A 12,500-nucleotide genomic window follows, 5' to 3' on the forward strand; every position below is an offset into this window, starting at 1 on the left:
AGCACTGACGGCTTGCAGACTAATCCCCCTTGATAAGAATCCTGGATGCAGGCCCATCGGGGTGGATGAAGTCTTAAGACTGTTTATAGGAAAATGCATCATGGAGGTGGTGAAAGATGATGTGAAGCAGGCAGTTGGCAACCTCCAGGTGTGTGCAGGCCAGCAGGCAGGAGGTGAGGCAGCAGTTCATTCCATGAGGAAAATATCTGGGGAAGAGGACTGTCAGGCAGTATTATTAGTTGATGCCTCAAATGCATTTAATTCCATCAACCGGGAGGCAATGCTGCACAATATCAAGGTTAAATGCCCAGCATTTGCCCAATATGTGGAAAACACCTACAAAGAACCAGCAGACCTCTACACTGTGGGTAAGACAGCTGCTCACGATGTCGGTGTAATCCAGTCCACAGAAGGAACTACCCAGGGGGACCCCGTTGCCATGGCTATGTACGCCCTGGCGATGACAGTGTTGCAACAACAGATCAAATACGAGGCCACCAATGTAAAACAGGTAGCCTATGCAGATGATCTCACGGGTGCTGGCAAGGTTGAGGATGTGAGGAAATGGTGGGACCTTGTAACATCTCATGGCCCTGAAATAGGTTACTACCCTGATGCAAGTAAGTCCATCTTGATCGTGAAACCAGCTTACTATCAAGATGCACAAGAAGCATTTAGAGGCACAAACGTGATAGTGACCAAGGAAGGTCAGAGGCATCTAGGGGCTGTGATTGGAACTAAGGAATTCAAAGACAAATATGTGAGTAATAAGGTAAAGACATGGGTAGAAGAAATTTATACAGTACCCAGCCACGCGAAAACAGAACCCCATGCAGCATATAGTGCATTTACCTATGGTGTAAAGCAGAAGTGGACCTTCGTGATGAGGACCATACCAGACATCGAGTTGCTGCTACAACCACTGGAGGATGCAATCAGGGATTCATTCCTCCCATCTCTAACCAATGGCCACATCCCCACACCAGAAGAGAGAGACCTTCTAGCACTACCATCCAGGATGGGAGGCCTTGGCATTATAAATCCAGCAGCCGTGGTAAGCTATGAACACAGAAATTCACTCAGGCTCACCGAATCCTTATCACAGAAGATCTGCGCCCAGGTTGAGACGAGTGAAATCGACCACCAAAGGCAGAAAGACATAAAGACACAGATAAGCAAGGAGTGTGAAGCAAGGCAAAAAGACCAACTGCAGCACATAATCGAACACCTAACACCAGACCAGTGCAGAAGAGTTGAAATTGCACAGGAGGCTGGGGCATCGAACTGGCTCACAACCCTGCCTCTCAAGGCAAAAGGCTTCCACTTCAACAAACAAGAATTTATTGACGCCATAGCCTTGAGATATGGGTGGCCAATAGAGAACCTACCTCAACACTGTGCCTGTGGCACTGCCTTTGATGCAGACCATGCAATGGTATGCAAGAAGGGAGACTTTGTTTGCATCCGACACGATGAAGTACGCGACCTCACTGCCAAAATGCTGCAGGAAATATGCCATGATGTCACGATTGAGCCAGCTCTGCTGCCCCTGGACGGCAAGCACTTCACCCACAGAACAGCAAACACATCAAATGATGCAAGAGTGGATGTCAGTGCTCGAGGTTTCTGGACACGTGGGCAGAGGGCGTTCTTCGACATTAGGATATTCGATCCCATGGCAGCATGTCATCGTGAACTGTCTTTCGAAGCTGCACACAAGAGAAATGAACAAGAAAAAAATAGAAATTATCAAGAAAGGATCCAACATGTGGACCACAGTCGATTCACTCCCCTTGTGTTCACGACGTCAGGAGGGATGGGTCTAGAGGCAGAGATTCTATTCGAGACTGGCAGAGGTTCTTTCTGAGAAGAAACGTCAACCGCAGAGTTCTGTTATGGCCTGGATGAGATGTCGACTGTCATTCTCCCTCGTGAGGTCTGCTCTGTTATGTCTCAGGGGCACAAGATCATCAGCCCTCAGGCCTGTCTCTCTGGCGGGTATGGATTACGAAGCTACAGTGGTCGAGAGTCGCATAGACCAGCGACTCCAATAGTTTAATGTCTTTATTTACACTGTAATATCAATTGATATAAAAGAAAATAATAATAATAATAATAGTAGATGGTTGGTAACCACAGCCGTTGGCGTGTTTGGGGCCAGCGGATTGTAATATGAGGGTTAGTGTTAACCTTCACATTACAACTTCAAATGGTGAACTGTATTAGCAAGGTTGGTTTTGATCTTCACAATATAATTCACCAATGGGTGGAGGTGATTTTCAAAATTATGTAGTAGCAGCAGCAGCAGCAGCAGCAGCAGTAGTAGTAGTAGTAGTTGTTGTTGTTGTTGTTGTTGTTGTTGCTGCTGTTGTTGTAGTAGTGGTGGTGGTAGTAGTAGTAGTAGTAGTAGTAGCAGTAGTAGTAGTCAATCAATCAATCAATCAATCGTCTTTATTTCGTATCTCACGATACATAAAATATAATACATTTCATCATCATAAATACTATAGATTATCTTTTTAACAACTGAATTTAATAAATTACTTACTATAAACATATCCTTAACAACAGTACCAGTAGCAGTAGTAGTACTGTAGTAGTAGTAGTAGTAGTAGTAGTAGTAGTTGTTGTTGTTGTTGTTGTAGTAGTGGTGGTGGTATTAGTAGTAGTAGTAGTAGTAGTAGTAGTAGTAGTAGTAGTCAATCAATCAATCAATCAATCGTCTTTATTTCGTATCTCACGATACATAAAATATAATACATTTCATCATCATACATACTATAGATACTCCTTTACAACCGAATTTAATAAAATATTTACAATAAATAAATCCTTAACAATCAGACCGAGGAGTTGATCCAATTTCAATTATCAAAAAAAAAAAAAAAAGACTAAATCCCATATATACAATTTGCATACCAACACATGCAGTATCAACTGTTATCCACCTTATTCAAAATTTACATTAACTCCACACCACTTATTTCCTCATGGTTTTGCACCCACTGAATTCTAGCATTTATAATGTCCATAGAGTTATCCAATATATCTATCTCATATTTATCATACAAATATTTCAATAAGCGAGGAACATGGTGGCCAGAGGACTGATAAAATAACCTAAAAACCGCATTATTCTTTCTACTTAAGGCTTTACAATACCTAGCTTGCACTAGGGCAACATGGTGTCTAAGTAAAAGTAGTCCTGCTGCCTTGGATATACTATGATTACTTATTAATCTTGGCACATTATATATTTTCTTAAGAGAATTCGCAAATGCACTTTCAAAGCTTCTGAATACATTGCTCCTAAGCATATCTTTCATATTCCAAAGATTTAAACCATAGTCAGGCACACAGTATGCTTTAAACAAATACAGTAACGTCTGTGCATTAACGTTCTTAAATTTTCTAATTACTGAATTAAATTTAGCATAAAATGAGTTCAATCTGAAAGAAATATCTTGATTATCAGAAAAGTTGTCTTGAATTACATGGCCTAAATATTTGTATTCATTTACCACTTCATAACGATTTACATAACGGATACCTTGTGCCTGTTTCTTATTATGTTGAAATATAACAATTTTTGATTTATCTTTGTTAATTCTTAAATTCAGACTATTAATATTCTGTTCAAATATGTCACACAAATATAGAATATGCTCTTCACTATCAGCTAGTAATGCTATATCATCAGCATATGCAATTGCATTCACTCTAACAACCCCAAGGCAGCAACCCACATCTGTTTCCGTCAGGGTTTTTAAAACATTATCTATGTACAGTTTAAAAAGTAAAGGAGAAAGAACTCCTCCCTGCCTCACTCCTTTATTAATTATATGATACATTCTTTTACTCCCATTCCATGTAATTCTTGCTAACTGGTTTCTTAAATATCTCATTAAAGTTAATGTTAAGTCAGGGGGAACTCCTTTATCCAGTAAAATATGACCCAATTTAAAATGATCAACATTATCAAAGGCCTTTGACAGATCCATAAAAGCTATGTATGATTTTCTGCCTCCTTTTGTATATGACCTAATGGTTTCTTTTAATAAAAAACAAGCATCTCTTGTAGACATTCCATTACAGAAGCCAAATTGTTTGGAATCAAAAAATACACTCTCACTTAAAATATTTAAAAAATGAAGTTCTAAAATTTTTAAAAGACAAGATGAAACCATTACTGGTCTATAGTTAGCAGAGTCCGCTGCATTACCCTTCAGATCTGTCATTATGGGAGTGATATCACCCTTTAATATTTCAACAGGTATATAACAATGAGTAAAACAACTGTTGATAAAATGTGTTAAAATGCTTACAAACTCCACTGATGCATGCTTTAGTAAAAAGGAATGTAATCCATCATGCCCTATACCATTATTGAATGACTTAATTAACATAGAAAGTCTTTCAACTGATATGCTTATATGGAACTTTCTTTTAATTATCCACCTTTCTTTTAATACTGTGAGGAAGGAGTGCTCTTCATCACCACTACTAACATCAACTCCTTTGAGCATTCTTCCATTAACAATGTTTATTATTTCCTTATCATTACTGGTCCCATCAACTACTTTTGATGACCTTATTTTATTACTTTGTTTCTTGATTTCTTTCCAAAAGGCTGTCATATTCTTATTTAAGAATTTTTCTTCCACAGCCTTTGATCTTTCACTAATTTCTTCCTTCTTGCACTTAGAGAGTGCTAATTTAAATTCTTTCCTACTACCAACCATCTTCATGTACTCCTTTGAATTTCTTTCTTTTCCCTTTTTCAACCATTCCATGTAGTCACAGCGTGATCTCTCATACAGTGTTTTAACATTTCTATTCCAACCAGGAATAATTCTGTGTTTATTTTTTCTTATCCTCATACCCTTATATTTCTTAGTACGAGATGATAACGAAGAAATCAGTTGCTCATAAAAAATATCAAGTTCTTGTATATGCTGCTTACGTTGGCATCCAGTAACCTGGCAACTTAATGTTTCAAGAGCAATTAACCTTGTCAAATCATTATTAACATCTTTTTCTATTGTTTTAATATCATCAGCACTTAGGCTGTTCCAATTTAAAAAGTCCTCACTAACACCTGTTTCTCCCTGGCAAAATGTACTAAGGCATTCTTCAGGGCAATTTATGTACATACATACAACCATTGGTAAATGGTCTGATCCAATAAAAGAATATAACACCTGTATATTAGAAATTATCACAATTTTGGAAACTCTACCTATGATATGATCTAACCATTTTGTGTAAGAGTTCTTGTAAGGAATAAATGTAAATGTGTTAATATCAAGCATATCATAATCAAAACATTTCAGGTCATTTCTCCCAATAAAATTGCTGAGATTATTCCATGCTCTACCTACTACTACTACTATAGCAGCAGCAGCAGCAGCAGCAGCAGCAGCAGTAGTAGTAGTAGTAGTAGTAGTAGTAGCAGTAGTAGTAGTAGTAGTAGTAGTAGTAGTAGCAGTAGTAGCAGTAGTAGTAGTAGTAGCAGTAGTTGCAGCAGCAGTAGCAGTAGTAGTAGTAATAGTAGTAGTAGTAGTAGTAGTAGTGTCAACACAAGCAGCACAATGTACAGCATGGGGTCAGCATAAGGACCACCACAGCCAAAATCAATAGTGAACGCCAACAAGGAGTCATGGGCTGCTACCTTACCCTCCCCATTGTGTGTGTGTGTGTGTGTGTGTGTGTGTGTGTGTGTGTGTGTGTGTGTGTGTATAAAACAGGTGTATGTACGAGTAGATATGCAGTACTGAGAAACAGTGTGCTTATACTTATTTATATGCGCGCGCGCGCGCATATGTGTGTGTGTGTGTGTGTGTGTGTGTGTGTGTGTGTGTGTGTGTGTGTGTGTGTGTGTGTGTGTGTGTGTGTGTGTGTGAGAGAGAGAGAAAGAGAGAGAGAGAAACACAGCACACGTCAGGTAAATAGTTCTGTACGTACTGTAGAGTGAGGGATAAGAGTTGCTCTGATTTATTTCACCACTACTGTCTCTCACTTTCCTCAGCTGGCTAACATTCCGGGGCTTAGAGAGGCTAGTTCTATATCCTGACCATATATGATTGTCTGTAATATATTGTGTTAGGGAGGAAAGTAATGGATATGCATTAATTGTGGAATAGAAGGTGAAACAGTGGGTGAAAAAATGTCTAACGGTACGGCGTAAGTGCTGTAGTATTTTGCTGGTTATTTATTAATCATACTCTCTCTCTCTCTCTCTCTCTCTCTCTCTCTCTCTCTCTCTCTCTCTCTCTCTCTCTCTCTCTCTCTCTCTCCCGTATGGTTTCCTCTAAGAGTGTAATTTATTCCAAACACCCTTTCGCGATCATCTCCTGTTTTTTTTTTTTTTTTTATCACCCTTCACCCTTAGACCTGAATATAATGTTTTAAAGTGACGTTCACAGGAGAAAAAACCCCAACCCACCCACCCACCCACCCACCCACACACACACACACACACACACACACACACACACACACACACACCCATAACACCCCCCACATATACACCCACAACCATCCCACACACAAACCCACAACCCCCAACACACATACACACAACCCAACCCACCCACCCACACCCAACCACAAACCCACAACCCCCCCTACTCACACACACATCCGCAACCCCCCCCCTCCCACCCACACACACGTTCACCATTATGACACACACACACACACACACACACACACACACACACACACACACACACACACACACACACACACACACACACTCACCTTGGGCTGCAGTTCGTAGTCAAGGTGTGCAGCGAGAGTGATGAGTCCCGTGCGTTGGTGTATGGTGAATAATCCGTCCCTGTTGCCCCCAGTGATGCTGTACCTCACCGGCGTGCCTGGGGGTGCAGGCCAGGCACCAGGTGAGGCAGGAGGTGAGGCAGGAAGTGAGGCAGGAGGTGAGGCAGGAGGTTAGGCAGCAGGTTAGTACAGGAGGCAGAATAGGATAGGAAGCAGGACAGAGAAGAATATAATAATAATAATAATAATAATAATAATAAAAACGGAGTGAAAGGTGAAGGCAAGTCAAAGGGTTAGCAGGAGGTCCGGCAGGAGGTTAGGCAGAAGGTGAGGCAGGAGGTGAGGCAGGAGGTGAGGCAGGAGGTTAGGCAGTAGGTTAGTACAGGAGGCAGAATAGGATAGGAAGCAGGACAGAGAAGAATATAATAATAATAATAATAATAATAATAATAATAATAACAACAATAATAATAATAAAAACGGAGTGAAAGGTGAAGGCAAGTCAAAGGCTTAGCAGGAGGTCCGGCAGGAGGTTAGGCAGAAGGTGAGGCAGGAGGTCAGTACAGGAAGCAGGGTAGGATAGGCAGCAGGACAGAGCAGAAAAGAATAATAAAAAAAGAACGGAGAGAAAGGTGAAGGCAAGTCAAAGGGTTAGGCAGGAGGTTAGGCAGGAGATTGTGTAGGAAGCAAGGTAGGATAGGCAGCAGGACAGGGCAGAATAGAACTATAAAAACAAAAGGACGGGGAGAAAGATAGGAAGCACGGGACACGATGGGATGAAGAGGAGGGATAGAAAAGGTGAATAGTAAGTTGATGTTTGCCACCACTGATGCCTGACCTCTGGCTGGAAGTTAGGATAGACAACAGGATAGGACGGCCAGCAGGATGGGATAGGAGAGAGGACAGAAGAGGACAGGATAGGGTAATACAATAGGGCAGGACAGGACAGGACAAACAGCAAGACAGGACAATACATGACAGGACAGGGCGGGTAAGCAAGACACTCCATGACACTCACGATATCAACATAAATCACTCTCTAGCCCCGTAACATTAAAAACAACTACTACCACTACCGCTACTACTACTACCACTACTACTATCACTACTACTACTTCTACTACTACTACTACCACTACTACTATCACTACTACTACTTCTACTACTACTATTACTACTACTACTGGCACTATCAATAACAATAATAAATACAACCCTTACCGACATCACTCAACGCAACACTTATCACGTGGGAATCTCTCTCTCTCTCTCTCTCTCTCTCTCTCTCTCTCTCTCTCTCCTGGAAATCAAACATCCGTCTCAACCTACTTAACATTCATTCCATTAAAATTAATGACGAAATTAATTAACTCTCTCTCTCTCTCTCTCTCTCTCTCTCTTAAAAAATCCGACAAACGATGGAATTACAATTTTTACACTTCTAAATGAGTCCTCCTCATTTGCATAGGCGCGCGCGCGCGCGCGTGTGTGTGTGTGTGTGTGTGTGTGTGTGTGTGTGTGTGTGTGTGTGTGTGTGTGTGTGTGTGTGTGTGTGTGTGTGTGTGTGTGTGTGTGTGTTTTAATCCCTTTAATTCTCTGCCTTTTGTCTTAATCTCTTCCAATGTTTCTCTGCATCTTTACTATCCAACTGTCTGTCTGTCTGTCTCCACTCATCCACATATATATATTCCTTTTTAATATAATTTCTGTGTCGATTGAAAACCTGACGATCTTTGTTATATCAAGTGCTGTTTGTCTGTCTCTATATGCACTAATCAAGCACTCTTAATTCTCTGTCTCACTGCTTGCCTGTCTGTCTCTCTTCCTGTCTATATCTCGTGAGTCCTCTGCAGTCTCTCTTATTCTCTCAGCTCGTGTGGCTTTCTCTTAATCTTTTGCCATTTCTTTCTTCTTCCTAGCTCACTTTCTCTCATGCTTTCTGCCTGGTTGTTTGCGTGTTTATATAATGATTCTCTGTTTGCCTCCGATTTTGCTGTGGTTTTTTTTTTTACTTCCCTAGCTATCAGTTTGAGTGTTTGTATCCACGTCACAATATTTGCCCTCTGTTGTCTGTTTTCCATGTTTTATTCTAGTGTTTTTTTCTTCCTGTTTGTCTCAGTCTACCCGTGTCTGCGCGTCTGTTTGTCTGTGATACCTTAATTCTATACGCTTCTGTGTTTGTTTCGCTTTCTGTCTGCATATTTGGTTGTTACTCTTTCTATTGTGTTTATTCAGCAGTCTCTCTCTCTCTCTCTCTCTCTCTCTCTCTCTCTCTCTCTCTCTCTCTCTCTCTCTCTCTCTCTCTCTCTCTCTCAAACACACACACACAGGCATATTTTCTCCCATTCCTTGCATCTCTCTCTCTCTCTCTCTCTCTCTCTCTCTCTCTCTCAAACACACACACACACACAGGCATATTTTCTCCCATTCCTTGCATCTCTCTCTCTCTCTCTCTCTCTCTCTCTCTCTCTCTCTCTCTCTCTCTCACACACACACACACACACACACACACACAGGGATTCAATCTAGGCGGACGTGTGACACCGGTGCTCCGTACCAAATCATCACGGCCAGTGGCATTACCTAAATAGTATCTTTGTATGAGTCAAGCTCAGTACCAGGTTAGACTAAATGATTGTTCATTATAAAAAGGAAAAAAATAATAAGTTTCAACAAGACTTGTAAAAACAGGAAATAGAACCAAGACGAAAGAATACGCTGAGTCATCTCTGAGGTTTGTTTAGACTACAACAAGACGGAGATTGTAAGTATATGCTTTGCACTTTAAGTATTGCAAAATGGATACATACTTCAGTAAAACAAATTTGGAAAAGAAAAGGGATAAAGGTAAAAAGCAAAATGATGATTTCTACCAAGAACTGGTTGAAGTAGAGACCCACAATAGACTGGTTGAACGTGTACACAAACTAGAAATGGCTTTCAAAAATGAAATTGATGAAATAAAGAATCAGATGCACTTGCAAAAGGAAGAAATAGAAAAACTAGGAAGGGAGGCCAATAAGAAAGACACAACCATCAGTGAACTAACAGTGGAATTGAGTACACTTAGGAAGAAAATGAGTGAAATGGCAAGTACAGTAGTCAATCACGAGAGTCTTATGGAAGAGTTCAAAAATGACACAGAGACAATTAGGCAAGTTAGCAGTCTTATTGACCAAAGCAGTGATATTGAGGAAAAGATAGCACAAGTGAATGAAGCTGTGCAAAGCTACAAAAATGATGTAGAAACCACGTATGCTGAAATGGTGAAAGTAAAGAAAGACTTAGAAACAAGGGTGGAGGAAAAAAGCATTAAAAAGGAGGTGAAAAGAATAATCCAAAACAATCCAAAGTTAGTCAGAGATTCAGTAGAGATAAACAAATCAATAGTAATCACTGGTATAGAAGAGGAAGTAGTTAAAAACGAGATCACAAGAGACAAAAAGGAGATGGCAAATGTAATGAGCTTACTGAAAGAAGTATCAGAGGAAATCTGTAGTAAAGACATAGAGGAACACAAAAGGTTAGGGAAATACGAGAAAAGCAAGACAAGACCTCTAAAGGTGACTTTCCAGAGTGTAAACACTGTGGAAGAGATACTAAAAAATGCAAAGAATCTTAAGGAAAAAGAGGAGTTCAAAAATGTATGGATAAAAAGATGCCTAACACAAGAGGAACTGGAATTACTGAAAGAGAAAAGGGAGGAAGCAAAAACAAAAAATGAGGGAAGATCAGAAGAGGAGAAGAAGAAATTTTTTTTACAAAGTAATAGGATTGCAGGTACGAAAGTGGTAACAAACAGGATGGAAGAAAAAGGAGGAAGTTAGTAGAACCATGTCATGACAAGTATATAAACAAGATGATAAAGTTGATGTACTCAAATGTGGATGGAATGGTATCTAAATTACTAGAGATGAATGATTATGTCAGAGAAAATGAACCACAAATAATATGCCTAACTGAAACAAAATTAATACCAAGGATATCAAATGACATACTAAACTTAGAGGAATACAATATTTGGAGAAGAGACAGATATTTAAAAAAAGGAGGAAGAATTATAATATTAACTAAGAAAAATCTAAAAGTCAAGGAAATAAAACTAGATATACCATCACAAGTAGAACTGATTGCAGTAGAGATCGACGCATCTGAAGGTAAAGTAATTGTAGCCAATTTGTACATGCCACCCAGATCAAACACATGGGAAAGAGACGAATATGAGGACCTGGCAGAGAGCACAATTCAGAGTGTAAGATCATTGCTACATAAAATGGAAGAGAAATCGGAAAGAATTATACTAACTGGGGACTTCAATACAAATATAAATTGGAATACTCTAGATATAAATAGCCAAGGAAGCTGTTGGGACCAAAAGCTCCTGGATCTCGTACAAGAGTTTTTCTTAACACAACATCTGAGGGAAACCACCAGAAAAAGAGGACTTGATGTGCCTTCAGTGCTAGATCTAATATTTACAAGGCAAGAAAATGATATTGACAGTTTAATATATCACCCTCCACTCGGCAAAAGCGATCATGCAGAACTAAATTATAACTTCAGGATAGCATATGACATAGTAAACAGCAATGATAGTTACAAAAAGAGCCTAAACTATAAAAAGGGAAATTATCAAGACCTAAAGAAGTATTTCTTAGAAGTTGATTGGGAAAATGAGCTTAGAGGACAAGATTTAAATGCGGTATATAAAAATTTTTGTGAATTTTATGAAATAGGAGTCCAGAAGTACATCCCACAGCACAAAGAAGCAGATAAGAAAATACAGAAATGGTTCAATACAGAATGTAAAAAATCAAAAGAAAGAAAAGATTTGTTGTGGAATAGATACAGAAGACACAATAGTGAAAGGGCGTATAATAATTACAAACAGGCAAGAAACGACTATACAAGAATAAGGAGGGAAGCCCAAAAACAGTTTGAGGAGGATATAATAAATAAAAGTAGTGATCAACCAAAGCTGTTTTACAGCTATATCAGAAGCAAAACTAAAGTAAAAGATATAATACAATGCATTACAGACGAGGGAATCACTTATACACAAGAGAAAGCTATTTGTGAAGCACTAAATAAGAATTTCCAATTAGTTTTTACAGAAGAAAAAAATTTTGAGAGGGACTATGTGGAACACGCATGTCCACACATACTACCAGATATACAAATAGCAGAAAAAGTAATACAGGAGGAGTTAAGTAGATTAGACAGAGGAAAAGCAAGTGGTCCTGATGAAATTTCATGTTGGGTATTACGAGAATGTGCAAAGGAGTTAAGTAAACCATTATTTTTAATTTTCAAGAAATCCTTGAGTCAAGGTAAACTACCTGATATTTGGAAAAAAGCAAATATTGTCCCCTTATTCAAGAAAGGAAATAGACAAAATCCACTCAACTACCGACCAGTATCACTGACCAGTGTTGTAAGTAAGGTATTAGAAAAACTTATAAGAAAAGTTTGGGTAAATCATCTAGAAGAACACAGTATGATAACAGAAAGACAGTTTGGTTTCAGAAAAGGAAAATCATGTGTTACTAATCTGTTGAGCTACTATGACAAAGTAACAAACACAATACAGGAAAGGGAAGGATGGGTGGACAGTATCTATTTAGATTTCAAGAAAACTTTTGACACAGTACCACACAAAAGACTTTTATGGAAACTGTACCATCAAGGAGGAATTCGAGGCTAACTGTTTTGTTGGATGC

The 12,500-nt window shown here is 39.3% G+C and overlaps 1 protein-coding gene across 1 annotated transcript in view; it reads right to left on the bottom strand.

Moving 5' to 3' along the window:
* Positions 1-12,500, bottom strand: part of LOC145391941 (uncharacterized) — a 177,783-nt gene that overhangs the window by 129,523 nt on the left and 35,760 nt on the right. Inside the window, exon 3 of the mRNA XM_080266430.1 lies at positions 6,763-6,878. Within this exon, the coding sequence (XP_080122556.1) occupies positions 6,763-6,878 (116 nt within the window). The remainder of the gene's footprint in view (positions 1-6,762; positions 6,879-12,500) is intronic.

This window comes from Coenobita brevimanus, chromosome 20 (genome assembly GCF_032717465.1).
Source record: "Coenobita brevimanus isolate Jiangsu-jjx chromosome 20, ASM3271746v2, whole genome shotgun sequence".
In the NCBI taxonomy this organism is placed as follows: domain Eukaryota; kingdom Metazoa; phylum Arthropoda; class Malacostraca; order Decapoda; family Coenobitidae; genus Coenobita; species Coenobita brevimanus.